Source organism: Chionomys nivalis, chromosome 2 (genome assembly GCF_950005125.1).
Source record: "Chionomys nivalis chromosome 2, mChiNiv1.1, whole genome shotgun sequence".
NCBI classification, from domain to species: Eukaryota; Metazoa; Chordata; class Mammalia; order Rodentia; family Cricetidae; genus Chionomys; species Chionomys nivalis.
Window position 1 is genome coordinate 75,082,130 of NC_080087.1, and position 23,698 is coordinate 75,105,827.

Genomic DNA, 23,698 nt, shown 5'->3' on the forward strand with positions numbered 1-23,698 from the left:
AGGACCTTTGGAAGAGCAGGCAATGTTCTTAACCACTGAGCCATCTCTCCAGCCCCCCTAAAGTACTTTTTAAATGGAGAGGAGTGTCCAGGCCTGTAATCCCAGGATTTGAGAGGTTGAAGCAAGAACACTTCAAGGTCAGCCTGGGCAACGTGAAAGCCTGTCTGAAAAATAAAAACAAAACCAAAAATAGCAAAAAAGAAAACTAACCTTTCAATGTCTAGGTACCTGCCATTTCAAGAGGTCGGGCTGTTTTATCCACTACAGTCCACAGATAAGAGTTCTTTAGCAAGCCGGGCGATGGTGGCGCACGCCTTTAATCCCAGCACTCGGGAGGCAGAGGCAGGCGGATCTCTGTGAGTTCGAGGCCAGCCTGGTCTACAAGAGCTAGTTCCAGGACAGGCTCCAAAGCCACAGAGAAACCCTGTCTCGAAAAACCAAAAAAAAAAAAAAAAAAAAAAAAAAAAAGAGTTCTTTAGCAAGAGATGCATGTGAGTGGGTGTGGGTTGGTATAACTTCCCAACGACCCGCCCCTTCTGACAGCCTTTGCATCCTCTCTGGCCACGCCCCCTCTCCTGCCCCACCCCTTCTAGGCATTGTTATTCAGCCTTGGTTGGGTGACCAACCCCTCTTTGATCTTGGTCCAGTCCCTCGCTCACCACCTGGCGCCGAACGCTCCGTAACCAATCAGCGCTCGCGGACTGGCCTCCGCCTTCTCAAGCCCCGCCCTCCGTCTTTAATCCTAATCGCTTCCGTCCAGCAGCCTCAGAGCCACGCGGCGCGGCCTGGGAGGTGTTTTCTACGCTCTTTGGCGCCACTTTCCACATCCTCGGGCCGCTGCCTATTTGCATTTGAGAATTTGATTTCCTCTCCAGGACCCGTGACCCTCAGTCTACTCCTCCTAGGACTCCAGTACGCACCGCAGGGACCGAGAACCAGGCGCCCTAGCCCTGGGATCCCGGATCCCAGATCCCGGTCTACCGGAGTCAGGCATCCGGATCTCCGCCACCTGGATTGAGTTTCTTGAAGACCTCGGCCACTTGGGCGGCCTCAAGCCTTTCCCGGAGTCGAAGATCCCCACGTCCTGGTCTGAAGAGTTGCCTCTCCTCCCCACCACCACACCAAAAAAAAGAAAACAAAGAAAAAAAGAAAAGAAAAAAGAAAAGAAAAGAAAACCAACCCAGACACTCTCAGCTTCCAGTTTTCGGGGATCCGACATCACCAGGAAAGGTAAAGGGGTCTCGGCGCACAGCCCAGAGAGCTTAGGATACGCCAGCCTCCGAGAGCCAGTGGACACACAACTTCAAGGACCCCTGCAAAGTTCCGGCCTCGACTGTCCGTCCCGAAAACATTGCACCTAGTCTCTTGGCGCGTAAGGAACCCCCAGTTGCGGCTCAGCATGGCGGTGGATCCCCCCAAGGCCGACCCCAAAGGGGTCATGGCGGTGGATCCCACCGCGAACGGTGCGGTGTTGGGCTCCAGGGAGGACCAAGGCGCGAAAGCAGGTGGTTGCTGCGGTTCCTGGGACCAGGTGCGCCGCTGCCTTCGCGCCAACCTGCTGGTGTTGCTCACGGTGGCGGCGGTGGTGGCCGGCGTGGTGATAGGGCTGGGGGTCTTGGCGGCCGGCGGTGCTGAAGCGCTGGGCCCGGCGCGCTTGACCGCCTTCGCCTTCCCGGGAGAACTGCTGCTGCGTCTGCTGAAGATGATCATCCTGCCGCTCGTGGTGTGCAGCCTGATCGGAGGAGCGGCCAGCCTGGACCCTAGCGCGCTCGGCCGTGTGGGCGCCTGGGCGCTGCTCTTTTTCCTGGTTACCACACTGCTCGCGTCTGGGCTCGGCGTGGCCTTAGCTTTGGTGCTGAAGCCGGGCGCCTCCTTTACGGCTATCAACGGCTCAGTCGGAGATACCGGTGTCCACAGTGGACCCACCAAGGAGGTGCTGGATTCCTTCTTGGATCTCGTGAGGTGTGTTCCCGCAGGGGATTGGGGTGGGAAGGGGTGGGAAGGGCCCGGTGCTAGTGACAACGGTGGTACGAGGGAGGAAGGACTTTTCTGAGTCTCTGTTGCTCAGGATGACCCTGAACTCACGGCAGTCTTCCTGCTCTGCCCTCTCGAGTGCAGGGACTACACGTGTGTGCCACTAGTGGTGGGACTTTAGATTCCTCCAGAGTGGGACACGCCTTCTAGGATCTAGGAAAACCCAAGGTAATGTTAACAGGACCTTGGAAGGGTGAATTTTTACGGAAGTTCCCTAAATTTGGGGGCAGGTCTAGACTTGGAGGACTTTTAGAGGAAGAAAAAAGAGTAAGCCTTCCTAGTTTTGTTATGTTTTTGGAGACAGGTTACAGGGTCTCGTACGTCCAAGCATGGCCTTGAACTCCTAATCTTCTGCCTCCACCTCCCAAGTGACTGGGTTAACGGCGTCATTTTGCTTACTGAAAACAAAGTCTGCTACATAACTCAGGCTGCTCTCGGAGCAGTCCTGCCTCAGCCTCCTTCTCGGTGAGGGGTGGTGTCTAGAGAGATACAAGGTCTAAGGAAAAGAGCCAGAGCTAAGCCCCCTCCTAAAGAATGAAGGTCTGCCACTCCACAAAAGAACAGCTGTGCAGATTTTTGGGTGGTGAGGGCGTAGAGATGGGGCTCCTGGACAAAGATTTGGGCCCAAGGTATGAAACCTTTGTACTTCTCTGTCAGGACGTCCAGTGTGGGTGTGAGGGGCTTCCTGATTTCCAGATAAGTGTCCTTGCACGTCACCCAGACACAGCTTGCTCACTCTAACCCCTGGCAGCCGGCCAGCCTTCCCTTCCGCTGCGGCCTTTCTGCCTTTACCATCTCACTTCCTCCTGCACACTCCTTCAGCGCCTCCCCCAACGTGGGGGTGATTCTTATCCCTCCAGGGTCCTCCCCATTTCGGAGGACTCTAGATTCCGGGTCCACGTGGCCTCCTCATGAGGCCCTCTGATTCAGTGTCTTCAGATTGGGGACTTCCTGGAAGGAAAAGCGGAGGGCGGGGGGGGGGGGGGGGGGGAAGTGAGTCAGAAAACAGAGCATCCTCTGTTTCTGGGTCAGAGTAGGGAGTAGGGGCTGAGATGGAGGACTGGGCTCTGCTTGTCCATACTGCGTGTGCCTCCTGGCTGGTGGAGATTAGCTGGTTCCTGGGCCCTGCCCTAGTGGCAAGCAGGCACACCCACCTTCAGGCTGTTTGTTATGAACAGAGCCTTTCCCTCCCTCCCAAGCTCAAAACAGCTGGACGCTTGGCTGGCTGGCCACCCTCAGTCTTAGCCAAGAACACCTCACGACCAGCTGGCATACAGCTAAACAAGGGCACACAGAAGCACACATACAGGGGACTAAGCACTCCACATTTTTATTATTATTTTATGTGTATGAATGTCCTGCCGGCGGTGTGCTGTGCACCACATGAGCGTGGTTATGGATTCCCTGGGACTGTAGTTACAGGTGGTGGCGAGCTGCCACGTGCCACTTTGTTGTTTCTCTTCTGTGTGGCCCTGGCTGTCTTGGAACTCACTCTGTAGACCAGGTGGCCTCAAGCTCAGAGATCTGCCTGCCTCTGTCTCTGGAGTGCTGGGATTAAAAGGTGTGCACCATCACTTACAGCCCAGTTTGGAGCCACTTTCCATGATGTCACTAGCCACGTAAAAAAGTTTTAAGCCCATGTTCTAAAGGGCAGGTCAAACCAGACGTGGTGACCCAGGCCTCTAAGACCCAACACTGGTGAGGTGGAGGCAAGAGGACCAGGAGTTATAGGCCACCCTGGGCTATGATAGATTCTCTCTCACCACCCCCATCCCCACCAAGAAAAGGACAAACAAGAATCCCACCTATCACTTCCTTTGGCAAGTTTCTTGCCTTTCTGTGCCTCGATATTTCCCTTGTTTTTTTTTTTTTTGTTTGTTTGTTTGTTTTTGTTTTTGGTGTATGTGTTTATTTATGGGTTTTGAGAAAGGGTCACCCTGTGTAGCCCTCTCTCAGCAGCAATCCCCATGCCTGCACCACACACCTGCCGTCACTTCAGTTCAAAAGGAGTTGGTGATGTAAAACAGTAGCTGTGCCACCTGGCATATGGCAAACACCCTCCACACACAAGTGGCCATGCAAGGACAGATGCATATTCATGACCGGAACAACCATCCCTTGTCACCAGATTTTAGCCTCTCACTGCCACAGCTCCGACCCACCAGCCTGCCCCTTAGGGACTGCCCTGTCCGCAGCCCTCCAGGAAGTAGCTGATGTAAGACTCCTGTCTGGTTAAATGATTTTAGGGGGTGGAGCTGAGGCCTGGTGTGACCCTGCCCTTGCCTGCCTCTCTCTCAAAAGCCCAGGTTTTGTTTTTTTTGTTTTTTAATTTTATTTCTAAGCCACAATCCCTTGGTTCTGAAACACCGGCTTACTGGGGCCAGAAGAGGCCAGTTGAGAGTTCCACATCCTGGAAAGGTGTGCTGGCTTGGTGGTTGGTGGTACTGGACTCAGTTATCCCTCCAGCTGCTCTAGGCTGAACTATCACAAGTCAGTCTGGGCTTACACAATTTAAGGCCACTTTGGATAACTTAGCAAGACTCTGTCTCAAAAAATAAAAAGAGGGCTGAGAATGTAGTTCAGTGGTAGGGTATTCAAAGGTCCTTTGTTTCCATCTCTATTATGGCAAAAAATAAAATAAAAGGATGTGGGGAGTGTGTGACTCAGGGGCTTAGGGTACTTTTGTTGCCAAGCCTGATGACCTGGGTTTGATCTCTGAGACCCACACAACAGATGGAGAAAACTGATGCTCGCGCACACAAGAGCAGTGGGGGCACACGTGCGCCTCCCACCAGAGTTCAAGGCCAGCCAGGGTTACACGGTAAGATATTATCCAGAAAAAAAAAAATTGTACACAGGGTGGGGTTGTGTGTTAGAAAGAATGTTTATTGTAATCCTAGTATTTTGGAGGTAGATACAGGAGAATCAGAAGTTTAAGGTCACCTTCAGGTGCTTATTAAGTTTGAGGCCAGCCAGGGCTACATGGACACTTCCTTAAACAATCAAGACCAAGAGATTCCTGTCCCTCTCCTGCCTGCCCCTCCCCACCCTCCCACGACAGTACCTAACAACAACGTCTATTTCTACAGGAATATTTTTCCCTCCAATCTGGTGTCTGCTGCATTCCGCTCAGTGAGTCCTCTGGGGTGTACTGGGGATGCGGGAAGAAAAGGAAAACGGGGCTTTGGGGTTGCCACGGAGACTCACCCAATGAAATGGGGACGGTTTGCTGGCTAGACAGCAGGTAGAACAGAAAGCAGATAGGAAGTGCTTGCTGTGGGCGCCTGAGAACCTGGGTTTGACTCCCAGAACACAGTTGTCCTCTGCCCTCCAAACACACTGGGTTGGGGGCAATGGGGAACATGCACATATTGGGTACACACACACACACACACACTAAATTAAATTTTAAAAAAAAGTGAGAATGTGGGAGAGGCTTGGTGGAGGCTGTGATACTAGCTCCGGGAGGCTGAGGTAAGGGAGAGGATAGAGAGTTCAGGCTACACAAGGAGACAGTGTCTTAATAAATGAAACTGGGCAGGACAGCCTTTACCTATAATCCCAGTACTTGGGAAGTGGGTGGGGAGGAGTCAGGAGCTCAGGGTTATCCTTGGCTACATAGGGAGTTAGGGATCAGCCTGGGTCACAAGAGACCCTGTCTTTGAAAAGAGAAAGGGAGGGAGGAACGAGGGATGCCCGCACCCAGTTTGTGGCTTTGTTCCCAGGATGGTGTGTGGCAGCTTTGGTGACAATTGACAGTGATTTTTTTTTTTCCCGCCCCATCTGCAGTATGCTACCTCGTACGTAACCACTAACACATCTGCAATCCAGGTGAGCCGAAGGGCCGGGGTCCTATAGAGCCTTGCCACTGGTCCAGGGTAGCTTTTCAGTTTTGCCGCCCTCCTTCCCCTCTGTCTTGTGAATCTGCATTCCTTGAGACTGGGGTGTGGTTCTGTTGGTAGAGTGCCTACCTGGTATGTGTGAGCGAAGCCCCGGGTTTCATTCGCCAGCCCTGCATAAGCCATGGTGGCACACACCTGAGTCATCTTTGGCTGCATAGGGAGTTCTAGGCCAGCATGGGCTACAAGAGACTATCTCAAAAGAGGGGCTGGTGGAGCAGCTTTTGGGCATTGCTGTCCCCAGTATGGTACCTGGGAGCCATGCTGACACTTGACCTGGCACTAATTCTTCCAACCTTGTCTACAGCAAGATGCCCCCTGTATACAAAGCAAGATCTACGAAGCCATGGTCCAGGTGAGCAGGGAAAGGCATTGCTGTACCCATCATGGGAGCAGAGAGCCATGCTGACCCTGACATGGTACTAATCTTTCCATGTCTGTCTACAGCAAGCTGTACCCTGTACAAAAAGAGAGATCAACGCAACCATGGTCCAGGTGAGTGGGGCAAGGGCTGAGGAGGCCACACCACAGGCCCATTGTATTGTGGCTTTCCATTCTGCTTCCCACACTTTACTGCTTTGAGCCCCCCACCTCCACCCCCCCCCAAAAGTATAGTGTGAAATTTGATTTAAAGTCTGCTTTCCTTGGAGCTGGGGATATAGCGTTTGTTTAGTGTGAATGTGACCAGTCCCGGGTTTGGTCCCTAGTGCCGTGTAAACCAGGAGTGGTGGTGCGTGCCTGTGATTCCACATTAGGGATGTAGGGGCAGGAGGGTCAAAAGTTCAGAGCTATCTCTTTATACATAGGGAAATCAGAGGCCAGCTTGGATTATAAGAGACCCTATGAAATTCCATAGTCCTATATCTACTGAGGTTTGTTCCCCAATTGTTAGGCAGTCCCCCAGCAGAGCCCCACCCCCAGCTCCTCACTCTTCCCCTACCTGATCCCATCCTCCCTTTCACCTGTCCACAGTGCCAATCTTACCCTCTCCATTGCCCAGAATCCCCAGTGCTCATATCCCCCTTCCCTCTAGAACGTTCACTTTCTGCGCCTCCTCAGCTTCATCTTGAAACTTCGTCTGCCTAGTTCATTTCCTGTTGGCCAGAGTGGGTAGATTTCTTCTTGTTCTCTGAGTGCTCAACTTACACTCATTTCTAGGTCCTTTCCAGAACCTTTTATTGCTTTTAAAACTTGTGCGTGTGTGTATGGATGAGGGGGCACATGCCAGGGTGCTCATGTGGAGGTCAGAGGACAACTCGTGGGAGTTGGTTCTTCACCATGTAGCTTCTTCCTGGAGTCAGGCCTGGTGCACTGAGCTATAACGATATCCCCACTTTATTTTAAAGACTGATTGGTGTGTGTTTTCAAGCACAGAGGTCCACAGGAGTTGATCCCTTGGGACTGGAGTTAGGGGTGTTTGCAGGACACCCGCCCTATGATCTGAATACTGGGATCTAAATTCCATCCCAGCCCCATCTACTCCTGGCTGGCACCTCCTCTCAGTTTCAGTCTTGCTTGCGTTCCTTTTAATTTGCTTTCTATTGTGAGAAACACTGTGGCCAAAAGCAACGTGGGAAGGAAAGGGTTTGTCCCCTAGCTCTGTGCAGTTCATCGTGAGGAGACTCAGGACAGGAACCGACGCAGGGACCACGGAGAAATGCTGCTTACTGACTTGCTCCCCATGGCTTGCTCAGCCTACTTTCTTATGGAATTCAGAATCACATGCCCAGGGATGGCAGCACCTACCATTGAGCTGGTCCCTCCCACATTAATTATTAATCAAGAAAATGCTGTACAGATTGGCCTACAGTCCAGTCTGATAGAGGCTTTCTCTATATTGGGGTTCCCAGATGAGTCTAGCTTGTGTGAAGCTGATGAAAAATAACTAGGGCTGGTTAGTTCCAGCCCCACCCCCTCTGGGTGACCCCGATTGAGTTTCCTGGGCCTTGGCAGGGCCTAGGACAAATGGCTGTGTAGATGGTTAATGCTCTCTGTTCCTTTCCCACAGCTGGGATGTGAGGTAGAGAGCATGAACATCTTGGGCCTGGTGGTGTTCGCTATCATCTTTGGTGTGGCTCTGAGGAAGCTGGGGCCTGATGGTGAACTGCTCATTCGTGTCTTCAACTCCTTCAATGATGCCACTATGGTCCTGGTCTCCTGGATTATGTGGTAGGTGGTGGGCACAAGGGGTGGACATGTCTGTTGTGTGATACGGGGGAGCCTCCCAGTGTGCCTCAGTTTCTCCGTCTATAAAATGGTGACCATCCTGTATTTCATGACTGCTAGGATTGCTACATTTGCCTTCTTGATCTTACTAGAAGGTGATAGAAGACAGCCAAACTCATATACCACAGCCTCCCATGTAATAACATGGCTCCTTTTGAATTAAGTCTCTGAAAGAGTGCCTGCCTTACCCTGTTGCCATAGAGAGTAGGTGAATGAATCATAGAAACACAGAAAAGAGATTGATTGGGGGCCATGGTCTCGCTCAACTTGTCCCACAGCTGCCAAGAGCACCTGCATCCCATCCCCTGTGCCGGGCTCCTAACTAGTGAGCACTCACTGACGGGAGTGCTGCACTTTGGTTTTCGTTAAATGACATCAGGAAATGAAAGCAAAAACCACACGCAGATGCCTCTGGTTTCCCGCCTTGTCCATCTGGTCTGACATTGACTCTGCCACCTGGCCTGGATCTAAAGATCAGAAATCGAGAGAAAAGACAAGATGGCTACTTTAAAAAAAACCACCAACAACAAAAACGAACAAACAGAAAAACCACCTAGATACACTCTGAAGGCAGAGACAGGTGGATCTCTGAGTTTGAGGCCACCTGGTATACAAAGCAAGTTCCAAGACAGCCAGGACTGTTACACAGAGAAACCCTGTCTCCAAAAACTAAAACAAAACTAAACCCATAAAACATGTTTTCTGGGACTGGGGAGAGTGTTCAGTGGTGAAGGGCTGGCAGCTCTTCCAGAAGATGGGGTTCGAGCACCCAGAATCCACAGGGTGGCTTGTAAACATCTCTGACTCTAATTCCAGGGGATCCTTTGTCCCCCTCTGGCCTGCATGGGCACTATACCCATGTGATGCTCAGACATACATACAAGCGAAACCTCCTTACACATAAAAATGAATCTTTAAGAAAAGTAACTTTCTAGTGGCTGGAGAGATGACTTAGGGATTAAGAACACTCATTGCTCTTCCAGAAAACCCAGGTTTGATTTCCAGCACCCACTTGGTGGCTCACAACCGTTTGTAACTCCACCTCCTGGGGATCAGAACCCCTCTAATGGCATTTTAGGGTACCAGGTATGTGCATGATGAATGGAATACCTTCAGGTAAAACACTCAGACACATAAAATAAAAAAAGAAAAATTTTAGCCAGGCATGGTGGTACATGCCTTTAATCTCAGTACTCAGAAGGCAGAGGCAAGCAGATGGATCTTTGTGGGTTCAAGGCTAGCCTGTTCTACATAGCCAGTACCAGAGCAGACAAGCAAACCAGTGAGACAATATCTTTTTTTTTTGTTTGTTTTTGTTTTTGTTTTTTTGTTTTTCGAGACAGGGTTTCTCTGTGGCTTTGGAGCCTGTCCTGGAACTAGCTCTTGTAGACCAGGCTGGTTTTGAACTCACAGAGATCCGCCTGCCTCCTGAGTGCTGGGATTAAAGGCGTGCGCCACCACCTCCCGGCGAGACAATATCTTAAAAACAAAACAAGCTGGGCAGAGGTGGTACACACTTTAAATTCCAGCACTTGACTGAGCTACACCCCCAGCTCTTCGCTGGGGAGGGGGTTCTGGGCTTTACTGCTGAGCCAAGTCCACACTCCTAGTATGTATTGATCAGTAAGATCGCTGCGCTGGAGTAGCAAAGAGATGATGTGGGTGAGGACAGCTTCTAAGATAGCTTGGTTTCCTGCGCTGCTGCTGCCCGTTCCCAGCTGTGTGCTCTATCTTGTTAGAACTTCCCTGTGCCCCGGTTTTTTCTCTGTAGACAGTGGGGCCTGTGACAGCTGCTTCAGAGGTCACCAAAGAGTCAATACGTGTACTGTTCTTAGGACAGTGGCTGGTCTGTCCCATGCTCAGAGTAAACAATGGCAAATATTTATTTAAGCATTTGCGCTTATAAAATTTCTGGGCAAGTCTGAGTGGCTAGGACTTGGCCAACTGGCCCTCCATAGTTGCACAGGTGACTGGGGACTGGTGTCTTTCTTTGTGTAATGGAAAAAGGACTGAGAAGGCAGTCAGCTTTGGCAGCTAGGCAGGAGGGTACTGGGAAGCCTAGCCAGCAGCAGGTATACCTTGGGGTCTTTGCTGTAGGAGACTGGGATGGTTGTTGAACCAGAAGTAGGACTGTGTACAAATACCTTCCAGCAAGTGTCTCACTTCATCCTGTAGCAATTCTGTAAGTATTACCTTGTCTGCTTGGTGTTTGTTTTATTTTGTGGTGAAGACTAAAAACAGGACTTTGAGCTACCACTGAGCCACACCCCAGCCCCTCACTGGGGGATCCTAGGCAGGGGCTCTACCACTGAGCCACACCCTCAGCCCCTCACTGGGGGATCCTAGGCAGGGGCTCTACCACTGAGCCACACCCCCAGCCCCTCACTGGGGGATTCTAGGCAGGGGCTCTACCACTGAGCCACACCCCAGCCCCTCACTGGGGGATTCTAGGCAGGGGCTCTACCACTGAGCCTCACCTGTCAGCCCTCTTTAATTTTTGAGACAGGATTTTGTGTCCTTGACCTTTTTTTATAAAAGAATTTTTTGTGTGTTTTTGTTTGGCCTGCATATATATCTGTGTACCATGTGAATTTGGATCCTGTGGAAGTCAGAAGAGAACACCAGATCCCTTGGAACTGGAATTCTAGACCATTATGAGCCACCATGTGGGTTCTGGAAACCGACCCTGAATCCTGTGGAAAAGCAGCCAGTGTTCTTAACTGCTGAGCCATCTTTTCCAACCCCTGGCCTTATTGTTTTGATTCTTATAACTTAATTAATACCTAAGTGGGATGACCGCTTTGTAGTCTGTTTTATACGCATGTTCAGTGTTAGCTCTACTAGCTGTGACTGACTTGCTTGTAATAGGAACTCCCTAGTGGGCTGTCAGTCAGCCATGATCAAAAGCTCGGGGCATGTTGTAAATGACATAGGCCTGGGAGTTAGTGTCACCCAGTCAGGCCTTTTTCTTTTTTGTTCTTTGAATGTGTTTCTGGCAGCAGCTGCTTTAACAAGCAAACCCAGAAAGAAAATGACTCAGAGTGCTGAGTACTTCATTCATTGTCAAGTCTATGTCCAAAGTCGATGTTCTGGCAGGTGTGGGAGCACACCCTGGCTTTTGTCTCGGAAAAGGCATGTCTACAGGTAGCTGGGTCTCCCCAGGCCAGTCTTGGGCGACTCCAGACTTCAGCTGAAGTGCCGAGCACAGGTCTTGGCTGTGAGTCCTGTGATCGGCAGCCGGAACCTGTCTCTGTGATGATCAGGTACGCCCCTGTGGGCATCTTGTTCCTGGTGGCCAGCAAGATTGTGGAGATGAAAGACGTCCGCCAACTTTTCATCCGCCTCGGCAAATACATCCTGTGCTGCCTCCTGGGCCATGCCATCCACGGGCTCCTGGTTCTGCCCCTCATCTACTTCATCTTCACCCGCAAGAACCCCTATCGGTTCCTGTGGGGTATCATGACTCCTTTGGCCACAGCTTTTGGGACCTCTTCTAGGTGAGGCCTGTTACCAGTTGTAACCAAGGGACCTGGGAGTGGGTACCAGTGTTTGATGACCTGTGAAACACCGTGATTGGGGTCATTTGTGCTTTATGTGTGTCAGCATTTTTCCTGCATGTGTGTCTGCAGTGGGTATGGTGCCTGCAGAAGCAAGAAGAGGGTGTTTGATTCCCCTGGGACTGTAGTTACAGCCCTAAGCTGCCTTATGGACGTTGACAAATGAACCCCGGTCTTCTAGAAGAGCAGCCAATGTTCTTAACTGCTGTACCACCTCTCCGGACCCCTTCATCAGCTATTTGGGGTCCTGGATTCCACTGCCCTTGAAAGAAATGAGACAACTTCTTAGTCTTTTTTCTTCTCGTTTTTTCTTCTGTCTCGTGTGTGTCGTATATGTGTGGGTGTGTGTAATCAGAGAACATCCGCTTTGATTTTTCCCTGTGTGCTCAGGCTAGCTGGCCTTCAAGTTGCTGGGATCCCTACCTCCCGTAGGGGTGCTACACAGACATTTGTATGTGTGATTTGTTGTTGTTGTTGTTGTTGTTTTACATGGAATGGGGAATTGAACTCTGATCTTTATGTCTGTACAACTACAGGCATTTCCTTAGCAGCCCCCCCCCTTTTTTTGAAACAAAAAAACCAAAACAACAAAGACATTTATTCTCGTGTGTATTTGTACATCTGTGGAGATCTGAGGACAACTTGAAGGAATGGGTCCTTTTTTCTTCACTAGGCGTTGAACTCAGGAGTGTCATGCTTAGCAGCAAACACCTTTACCCTAGTCAGCACCCCTTTCTCTTTTTGTGGTGCTTTGAATTGAAACCATGACCTTGGGCATGCCAAGGATAAGCCTTCCACAGAGAGCCACACCCATGACCCCTAACTGGAGGGATCTAGCCACGTGCTTAACCACTGACCTACATTCCAGTCCTCTTTATTTTTATGAGACAAGGTCTCACTATGTTAGCCCAGGCTGCTTTCGAACTTGGAATCTATGCTGGGTGTGGCGGTGCTTTAATCCCACCACCTGGGAGTCAGTTCATCTCTATTTGAAGCCAGCCTGGCTGGTCTACAAAGCAAATTCCAGGCCAGCTGCAGCTGCACAGTGAGAGACCCTGTCTCAGAGAGAGGAAGAAAAAAAAAACAACAAAAAAAAACCCACAGACACACAAAGAAACTTGGTCCTCAGCCTCCCAGGTGCTGAGGTTACAAACCTGTGTCACTACATGCAGCTTCTTGTGGGTGTTTGCAGCCTTCTGCTCACAGGCAGAAAGACAAGACAGGTCTAGAGGGTGCATGCTAGACCTTAGTCCTCCCATGCATAGCATGTTATACTCCAAGTACTGTTCAGGATCCCTCTGTTTCGTGGGACCCTGGGTGCCAGCTTTGGGAAGAGAAGGGCATTGGAGAGCTAACAGATCCTTCAGATGGTGGAGGAAAGGGAGTTTGGGCAGGTGGTCAGGGTCTTCCGATGATGTGGGTGGGGCTGAATTGTAGGTGACAGCCTCAGCTTGGGAGTGGACCTAGCCCTTGTGGTCCAGCAGTGCTCCTCCAGGCTCACCCTGATACCCTCCATCAGCTCTGCCACATTGCCTCTGATGATGAAGTGTGTAGAGGAGAAGAACGGCGTGGCCAAACACATCAGCCGGTTCATCCTGCCCATCGGCGCCACGGTCAACATGGATGGGGCAGCACTGTTCCAGTGTGTGGCCGCGGTGTTCATTGCTCAGCTAAATGGCGTGTCCCTTGACTTCGTGAAGATCATCACCATCTTGTGAGTGCAGCAGAGCTGTGACAGGAGCCCCGCCCCACTCCTTCCCATTCCAGATGCAGCTCTCTCACCTCTCTTCCCTCCCCAGGGTCACAGCTACAGCATCCAGTGTGGGGGCAGCAGGCATCCCTGCAGGGGGTGTCCTCACACTCGCCATCATCTTAGAAGCTGTCAGTCTCCCTGTGAAGGACATCTCCTTGATCTTGGCCGTGGACTGGCTAGTGTGAGTGGGGCTTTTGGGGGGTGGGGCTGGGGAGTATCCTGGGAAAGAGGATAAGGACTTCTGAGCACAGGAAGAAAGACATGAGGCAGGTCTAGAGGGAGCACGTGGGGACCCTAATCCTTAAGTTCTTGTGGTGGTGTACACCTTTAATCTCAGTACTTGGGAGGCAGAGGCAGGTGGATCTCTTGAGTCCAGCCTGTTCTAAAGAGAGTTTCAGGATGGCCAAGGCTGCAAAGAGAAACCTTGTCTCAAAAAAACAAAATAATGATAATAATTTATGTATTATTGTGTGTACATGATAGGGGATGAGATACGGTTCATGATATGGTTGGTTTTGCTCCGTTCACTTTTTTTTTATTTATTTATTTATTTATTTATTTATTTATTTATTTATTTATTTTTATTTTCGAGACAGGGTTTCTCCGTAGCTTTTTGGTTCCTGTCCTGGAACTAGCTCTTTTTTTTTTTTTTTTTAAGATTTATTTATTATGTATACAACTTTCTGCCTCCATGTATACCCACACGCCAGAGGAGGGCGCCAGATCTCATTACAGATGGTTTGGAACCACCATGTGGTTGCTGGGAATTGAACTCAGGACTTCTGGAAGAGCAGACAGTGCTCTTAACCACTGAGCCATCTCTCCAGCCCCAGGAACTAGCTCTTGTAGACCAGGCTGGCCTCGAACTCACAGAGATCTGCCTGCCTCTGCCTCCCGAGTGCTGGGATTAAAGGCGTGCGCCACCACCGCCCGGCGCTCCATTCACTTTTTGTGTGGATTCTGGAGCTCAGTCTCCAGCTTCCAGTCTTACAACAAGCACTTTTACCTGCTGAACCATCTTGCATCATCCTTCTGCTTCAGACTTCAGGGTACTAGGAATACATGTGTGAGCCACTATGCTTGGCTAACCTTTGGGGTTTCATAAGGAACCCCAGAAAAGCAATGAGCCCTCGTACTTTGCAATCGTGACTCCTAGGACAGGCGGACATGCAGCTTAAGCTCAGTCTGTCATAACCTTGTGATCTTAATCCTCGTGTATCTCAATTTCCCCATCTGTACAATGGGAAGAGAGTGAGGTACGCGCTGCACAAGTCTAAGGCCCTGAATTTGCATCCCTAACACCCATGTACACCCTGGGCCTGACAGAGACAGAATTCATTGGCCAGCTAATCTGCCTGACTGATCGTGTTCAAAAAATAAGGATGTCAGGTGTGGTGGTGCCTGCCTTTAAATTCCAGCACTCAGGAGGCAGAGGGAGGGAGGAGAAGCTCTGCATTTGAAGCCAGCCTGGTCTCCATAGTGAGTTCCGGGACAGCTATGTAGAGAGACCCTGTTTCACAGAACAGCTTTCCTAGTGGAAGAAGACAGGCCACCTGGGCCCAGCCTCCTGCCTCCTCTCCCTTCCCTCTCACCTTTGTCACTGCTTGCGCCCTTTAGGGACAGGTCCTGTACCATCCTCAATGTGGAAGGTGACGCTTTTGGGGCAGGACTGCTTCAAAGTTATGTGGATTGTACCAAGACGCCGAGCTCGGAGCCTGAATTGATCCAGGTGAAGAATGAAATGCCTCTGAATCCACTGCCCCTCACCACAGAGGAGGGGAACCCCCTTCTCAAACAGTACCGGGGACCCGCCGGGGATGCCGCCTCCTGTGAAAAGGAGTCTGTCATGTGAATTTCAGGACTTCATATGCTTTGGTGGCATCGCATTGGAAGTGGGGATCATGAGGGCTGGAGAAACGGGCTGGTGTGGACTCGGATGGACTGTTTACACAGTCCGTGAGCTCTAAGGGTCCCTCCTCCTTCCTGCAATGGGTATTGGGAGCCTCCTTGCTGGGGTGTATGTGCTTTACATGAACGTGTCCACAGATCTTCCCCCTATCCTGCCACCCATGTCACCCATCCAGCCTACCTGTCTACCGCATAGAGTTCTCGATCCTTTGAAGACAAATGCATTGTGATGTAGTGGCCGTAGGTGTGTGTGTGTGGTGTGTGCACGTGCGTGAGTTCTCTGACCTTACCAAGTAGTCTCTCCATGACAACAAGCACTCCCCACAAGTCCTGAGGGAAAGCCAAAGATAAATATTGTCACTCCAGAGCACATTTTTTTAGCAATAAAATGGTGTCAAGTGTATGGGATGAGGTGTTCTAAGAATCTGACTAGTACCAGGTGTACCGCACACATCTGCAGTTTCAGCATTTGGGAAGTAGGTTCTAGGTTCTTACCTGGGAAAGGATACAGGAAGAAGAATCAGGAGCCAAAGGCCAGCCTGGACTATGACATTGTCTCAAAAAAATAAATTCTTAGCTAGACATAGTGACACACTATGAATACTAGCAACTCACATCTGTCTGTCACCCCAGTCCCAGGGAATCGGATCCCTTACGGGACATATATGCAGGCAAAACACCAATGCATAAGTTTATTTTAAAAGTATATTTTGACTAAACACACTGAGCATTTCAATGCCAAAGACAAGTTTAGGCTTTACTGAACTCCAGCGATCATGTAGCCGGTGAGATGGTTTAGAGGGTGTAGGAACCTGAGTTCCGTCCCCGGGACCCACCAGGCAAAAGGACAGAACACATTCCTGCAAGCCACGCACCATCCCAATGTGTATACATAAATACTATGTAAAATACCTATTAAAGGGGGCTTAAGAGAACTGGCTGCTCTTCAGAGAACTGGTTCCATCTCCAGCAGCCACATGGCAGCTCACAACTGTAAGGGGTGGGGGGTGGAAAGGCTCAACCATCCATACCTCCCTAGGGGATCAGATGTCCTCTTCTGACCTCCATGGGTACCAAGCGCTCCTGTGGTGCACATGCAATCACGAAGGCGACCATTCTTTACATATATTGCTTCATGTATAAAGGAATCAGTTTAAACATGTAACTGGGGCTGGAGAGATGGCTGCTGCTCTTCCAGAGGGCCTAGATTCCATGCATAGCTACACAGGATGGTTCATAACCGTCTGTCACTCCAGTTCCAGACAATGTGAGCTTGGTCCCTGGATCCCAGTGAATGTGGGAGAGAACCAGCTTCACAAAGTTCTCTTCTGATCTCCACAAAGCTACAGTATTTTTTTTTAAAAATATTCTTGAGACAAGGTCTCACTGTGTACGCCTGACTGACTTTGAGCTCAGAGATCCACCTGCCTCTCTCCTGAATGTTGGAATTAAAGGCAAGCACCACTATACCTAAAATCTTGTTTAAAATCACCATTGATCCTGGCTTGCTGACAGTGGTACTACAGCCTCTTGCATAAAATGAATAATGTATTACCTTTGGGAAAATGAGTGAGTCTGTACTTATAAAAATCAGTGCATTTTGTTCTCTCTGTGTTCTATTTACAAATCTTGTACAGGGCCTGGGTGTGTGGCCCAGTGGTAGAGCCCCTGCCCAGAATCCCCCAGTGAGGGGCTGGGGTCATGGATCAGTGGGAGAGCCATCCTAATATGCAAAGGTTGTTGGCTTCATCCCCAGCATTGGGTATGCGCATCTTGTACAATTTTTGGAAAGTTCATACACCCCTGTGACTTCCTGCTACTCTCACTATCCAAATATTTCCCATAGAATAATTGGCTCTTTCTTTTTTAGGATTCTTCTTTTCCTTCCTTCCTTCCTTCCTTCCTTCCTTCCTTCCTTCCTTCCTTCCTTCCTTCCTTCCTTCCTTCCTTCCGTCTTCCTCTCTTTTGAGACAGGATCTCTCTATGTAGCCCTGGCTGGTCTTGAACTAGCAGAGTTCCTCCTGTTTTTGCTTCCTGGATGCTGGGATAAAGGTGTGCCACCAAGCCTGGTTTAGGATGGTTTTTGCTTTTTAAACAGGTTTTGCCTGCATGTATATCTGTGTACCGTGTGTGTGTGTGTGTGTGTGTGTGTGTGTGTGGTGTCTGTAGAGGCCAAAAGAAGGTAACAAATCCCCTAGAACTGGAGTCATTGTGAGCCACCATGTGGGTGCTGAGAATTGAATCCCAATCATCTGGAAGAGCAGCCAGTGCCCTTAAATGCTGGGCCATCTGTAAAGTCCTAGATCATTCTTGGTTTTTCAAGACAGGGTTTCTCTGTGTAGCTTTCAAGCCTGTCCTGGAACTCACTCTGTAGACCAGGGTGGCCTCGAACTCACAGAGATCTGCCTGTCTATGCTTCCCGAGTACTGGGATTAAAGGTGTGCACCACCACTGCCTGGCCTTGTTTTAGGATTTTTGAGGTAGGGTTTCCTATGTATCCCAGGCAGACCTCAAACAAAGCAATCCTTCTGCCTTAGCATCCCCCAGTGGTGGAATTAATGGTACTGACCAGTCACCTGACTTTGATTCGCTCTTTTATTCTTCTTTCTCTTGGAAACCCCAAATCTGTTATGTCACTTAGAGTCTTGCTGTCTTTTGGGGATACTCACCTTTTTAACCCACGCTGGCCTGAAGCTCTGGATCCTATAGCCTCAGCCTTGAGTGCCTGGATTACAGGTGTGTGCCATATGTCCAGCTGTGCTGCTGTTAAGGCTGTGTGCGTGCAGGCTGTGAGCTCTGCTGCAGTCTGGCACCTGTTTCAATGGGGTCCTGATCTCTGTAGTCTAGTGTGTTAGACACAGCTGCTGTCCTTCCTGTTGTAGGTCACTGTTGATTTATTCCATTTCCCTGGATCTTCTGCCAACCTGGGTCTTAGGATGGAGGAATCTTTGTGTGTGTATATGTGTGCCTTTTCAAGACAGGGTTTCTCTGTGGTACAGCTCTGGCTGTCCTGGAACACACTTTGTAGACCAGGCTGGCCTCAAACTCAGAGATCCTCCTGCCTCTGCCTCCCAAGTGCTGGGTTTAAAGGGATCACTACCGCCGCCCAGCTAGGACGGAGGAGTCTTGAGTCTCTTCAGCATGATTTTGGTTGTTATTCCCCACGGTCATTATGGTTCATACCTGATTCCATGCCCTATCCTGTGGTATACACAAACATTACTAATGAGTTTGATGTTGGGTCCTTATGAACCTGGGCTTTTTAAATGCTCTCTGTTATGTCCTACCCCTTACTGTGTTGTAATGAAAGCATAAGAGCATTTTAACAGGTGGGTTATGCGCCTGTAATCCCAGCACGTGGGAGGCAGAAGGATCCCCGTATACGGGTACCCGGGCTACAAAGCGAGAGCTACTGAAAGAAATGCTAGCATTTGGAAGACTGAGCCAGGAGGATTGCTGTGAGTTTGAGGACAGCCTTGGCTATAGAGTTAGACTCTGTCTCAAAACAAAATTAAAAAACAAAAACCAAAAGCCACGGGAAAGGGGGGTGTGACTGGAGAGATGGCTCAGTCATTAAGAACACTGCTGCTCTTCTATAGGACTCGGGTTTGGTTCCCGGCACCACAGTGCAGCTCACAGACACCAGTAAATCCAGTTCCAAAAGATCTGCCTCTATTCTGGCCTCAATAGGCACCACACATACAGTGCACATACATCCACATAAACAAAACACCCACATACATAAAATCTTTATAAGGCCAAAATAACCTAGCGCCAGTGAAATGGCTCAGTGGGTTCCGGCACTTACTGCTAAGACCGATAATCTGAGTTCAGTCCCCAGGATCCACAGAAGGAAGGAGAGAACCAACTCCTGCATGCTGTCCTCTGACCACAACCTACCCCCCAGCTCACTCAGGAGAGAGAGAGAGAACACACATGGCAGTACATGCCTATAATTTCAGTACGGGAGGGGGTAGGAGTTAGGCCTCACATAGTTCTAGGCCAGCCTATGCTATATCAGACCTTGCCTCAGAAGAGGGGCAGACCTACATAGGTGGGGGATGTAGCTCAGATGGTAGACCACTTGCTTAGCACGCATGTGATCATGGGTCCATTCCCAAGACTCAGTTCTGTGATACGGTTGGACAGTAACTTTACATCAATGGTTTCAAACTGTTCTAGCACAGGAGGGGCAAAAGGGAGATAGGTTCTGGCAATGTAACCCGGGTTGGTTTTGAGCTTTCCATCCTCTTGCCTCAGCCTCCTGAGTGCTAGGATTATAGATATCCACTACCATGCTTGGCTCAGTGGGTTTCCTTCCTTCTTCCTCCCCCCCCCACCCGGTCAGCTGAGACTGACCTTGAATTTCTGGTCCTCCTGTCTCCACCTTCTGTGTGCTAGGGTTACAGTCATGTGGCATTGTACCCAGTTTGATGCGGCACTGGGGACCAAACCCAGGGCAGTGTGTATTCTAGGCAACCTTCCTCCAACTGAGCTGCAGCCTCGGGCCTTCATATCTCATACTTAGGCTACCACACACCACATTCTCCTGCTCTCAAAAGAACTCCACACCCGATTCCTGTCACCTCCCACACTGGCCGCTTCCCTGGTCCACCGGACCCCTCACCTGTCTGAAATAAGACAGATGGCTTTTGAGACTCCCAACCTCAGGGCTCTCCCGGTTGAACTGTTCCCCATATGTCCACAAGAGGGCATCAGTTCCCACTTCTGGGAGCTCCCATTCCCTGCTCAGAGGTGTTCCACAGACAGGTGCTCCTCATAGCCCAGGAGACCTTACAACATCCCCCTTCAGTAACTTTGTAGCCTACCTAGTCCACCCATCCGCCCGCACTCACTCCAGTCACACTGGTCGGTCTCTCTCTTTGTTCTGTTTGGTTTTGGAGACAAGGTCTCACTCCATAGTCCTGGCTAGCCTGGAACTCCAGGTCCTAGTCTTCCTCCAGCTTTTGTTCTTATTTTTTTTTCTTCCGAGACAGAGTTTTTCTGTAGCTTTGGAGCCTGTCCTGGAACTAGCTCTTCTAGACCAGGCTGGCCTCAAACTCACAGAGATCCACCTGCCTCTGCCTCCCAAGTGCTGGGATTAAAGGCGTGTGCTACCACTACCGCCCGGCTTTCTTTAATTTTTTTTTTCAGAAGCTAGTCGGTGGTGATGCAAGCCTTTAATGCCAGCACTCAGGAGGCAGAGGCAGGAAGATCTCTGTGAATTTGAGTTCAGCCTGGTCTACAAAGTGAGTTGCAGGAACAGCTAAGGCTACACAGAGAAACCCTGTCTCAAAAAAACAAAAACAAAACATATATATGATGTGTGTATGTATATGTGGGCATGTGCATGCAGATACGTGTGTAATGTATGTGTGAGTGTGTCAATTTTCTCCCCCCACTGTGTGTGGTCTGGGAGTCAAACTCAGGCTTCGTGGCAAGCACTCTGACCCAGTCTTGCCTAAACTAGTTATTTCTTGCTCATGCCAGGCTGCCTCTTGCTCCAGAGCCCTTTCTCTGGCTGCTCCTTCCCCTAGATACCTTTGGCCCAAATCTCTACTTGGATCTTTCTTCAGCTCTTTTGAATCTTTTCTCAAATGTCATCTCAGCAAGGTCTTCTCTCAGGATATTTAATCCAGTCCCCACCCCAGTTCCATGCAGCACTTACCCACCCATCACCTTCTCTAGTTACTTAGTTTTCGTTTTAATTTTTTACACTTAATTATTGATTTCTGCGCATGTGGCATACATGCAGAGGTCAAAGGACAAATCCCATTTCTCTCCTTCAGGTCCTGTTTTGGTTTGGTTTTTGAGACAGGGTCTTGCTTTGTCACCTAGCTGAGAACTCAACATATAATCCAGGCTGGCCTGGATTTTTTTTTCCCCACGAGATAAATAAGGCAAGAAAAGTCAATATTCAGCAAGTAGATAAAAACAGTGAAACACGACAAACTCACAGACAACATGGCTGCCCACACAGAACCTCTCTTCAAATGTTCAGAAGCAATCCAGTAGAATCAAGAAACAAAGCCCAGGCAGTTCCACAAGCATACAAAATACACAAATATACAAAAATCCATTTCATTAATATACATGGCAAAAACACATGGACCAATAAAAATAATCCACAATAGCATAAAATGCAAACTCATACAAATAAATATGTATTATTTGCATGTGGAAAATCTACAAAATGGATAAAGAAAATTTAAAAGATATGAAAAAGGCTTGGAAACATTTTCAGATTTCAGTTTCTCAATATTTCTGAGATACTAGTTCTAGCCAAACTGGCCAACTGATTCAGTGCAATCCCTGTCAAAATCCCGTCAGACATTTATATCTCTGAAGAAACTGGGAGGCTGATTGTGAAATTTATATAGAAAAGTGAAAGGCATCTACTAACTTGTATGATTATGATAAAGAAGAAAGTTAATGAGGGCTTATATTACATGCCTTCATGATTTACAATACAGCTATATATAGTAATTGAGAGAGTATCAGTGGTGTAAAGACAGGCATATAGATTGGTGTAAAAACAGAAAAGAAAGCACAAATGGACCCAAAGACTTATAACCTGTTAGTCTTCATTAGAGGCACCTGGCAGCCCTATTCAGGACAGGTACTATTCCTAATAATGGATCAGGAGCAATTGGACACAGACATCAGAGAAAAGCCTCATGACCAGTAAGCCCTGCTGATTTGCAGAAGTCTGCTCTTGGGCAAACCATAAGCATAGGGAAAGCCTGAGTTACAAAAGATGCAGAGCAAAGCTTCAGAAGACCAAGCAGGACTCTGAACTCAGCAAAGTTTCTTAGGCAGGAACTGGGATGCATGCTATTAAACAGGGCTTCATACAAACGTAAAAGCGTCTCCCTGAAGGGTGATATTTAGAGTGCAAAGGAACAAGTCACAGAACTGGGACTCATACTGCACCCAGAATCTGAAAATAACTTAGAAATGGGATTGACACTGGCTTTAATAATGGTTAAACACTTACAGCACTTTGAGTTTTCTGGAAATTCTTGTACACCGTTTTTAACTGATGTGGAGTTCTTTCAGATTAACTAGGCTAGCAATAGAGGTCGGCAGACTTGAGAGGTCATTATCAGGGATGCTTAATTTCCACAGAGCTTGACAGTTGAACAATTGCCCGTGTTGCTTTTTTTTTTTTTTTTTTTTTTTTCGAGACAGGGTTTCTCTGTAGCTTTGGTGCTCGTCCCGGAACTAGCTCAAGTAGACCAGGCTGCCTTGAACTCCCAGAGATCCACCTGCCTCTGCCTCCCGAGTGCTGGGTTTAAAGGTGTGCGCCACCACCGCCCGGCTCTCTGTGGTTTTGGAGCCTGTCCTGGAACCTGGAACTAGCTCTTTTTTTTTTTTTTTTTTCGAGACAGGGTTTCTCTGTGGCTTTGGAGCCTGTCCTGAAACTAGCTCTGTAGACCAGGCTGGTCTCGAACTCCCAGAGATCCGCCTGCCTCTGCCTCCTGAGTGCTGGGATTAAAGGCGTGCGCCGCCACCACCCAGCTCCGTGTTACTTTTTAAAATGTAGCCTTGCTCATAAGACTTCAGGGCCTCTCTGTTCTTCAGGAAAAAGTGCAGACTCTTCATTGTGGCTTTTGAAGTCCTCATCTCTGCATATACTCATCCTACCACATCCGCCATCACCTGTGCCTCCTCCAACCTCCCTCCATCATCCTGTAGCCCACTCTGCCTGCCACTCCGGGTCCAGTCTCCAGCTGATGGCCTGGAATTTTCTATACAGCTGGGGTTGCCCTTGAGTTCCTGCTGCTTCTGCCTCTACCTTCTTAGTGCTGGGAGTTGAACCTAAGGCCTTCTGCATGCTAAGCAAACCCATTGCCGCTCTACTGCTGACTATAGTCCCAGCCAAAGGCTAGTCATTTTTAATGTGTAAATGTGTGCTCACCCCACCCCACCCCACCCGTTCTTGATACCCCAGGAGGTTGATACTGGTACCCACTAAATTAGTAGATCCAGATGTGTTGGAAAATGTTCTGGTGGTCAATTGCCAAGTGCCGTGGGCAACAAGGTTTTCTGATGTAATGGGCAGGCCTTGGCCAAGTATCTAATGAAAGCTGACACCAGCTTCCCTTGCTTTACATGGATGTTGCATTTCCTGGAACATCCAGAGGTAGTTAGAGCCTCACAGAGGACCTTGAGTTTACAATGGTGACTTCATGTGGGGCTTAGATCAACAGTATTTCTGTCTGCAAGGAAGGTTAACATTTAATTGGTCTGATCTGGATGTATAGATTATTAAAATGTAGAAATAATTCCTCTTCTGGCTGGTAATTAACTGGTAAAGT

General features: G+C 49.2%; 1 protein-coding gene across 1 annotated transcript; it reads left to right on the forward strand.

Moving 5' to 3' along the window:
* Nucleotides 1–747: 747 nt before the first annotated feature.
* Slc1a5 (solute carrier family 1 member 5) lies at nt 748–16,931 on the forward strand. The gene is made up of 10 exons (XM_057762572.1): nt 748–1,962; nt 5,124–5,166; nt 5,824–5,865; nt 6,241–6,288; nt 6,381–6,428; nt 7,942–8,102; nt 11,423–11,656; nt 13,236–13,430; nt 13,516–13,650; nt 15,087–16,931. Exons 1-10 carry the CDS (start codon nt 1,400–1,402, stop codon nt 15,319–15,321), a joined length of 1,704 nt encoding a protein of 567 aa, XP_057618555.1. The 5' UTR covers nt 748–1,399; the 3' UTR covers nt 15,322–16,931.
* The last annotated feature ends 6,767 nt before the right edge of the window (nt 16,932–23,698 follow it).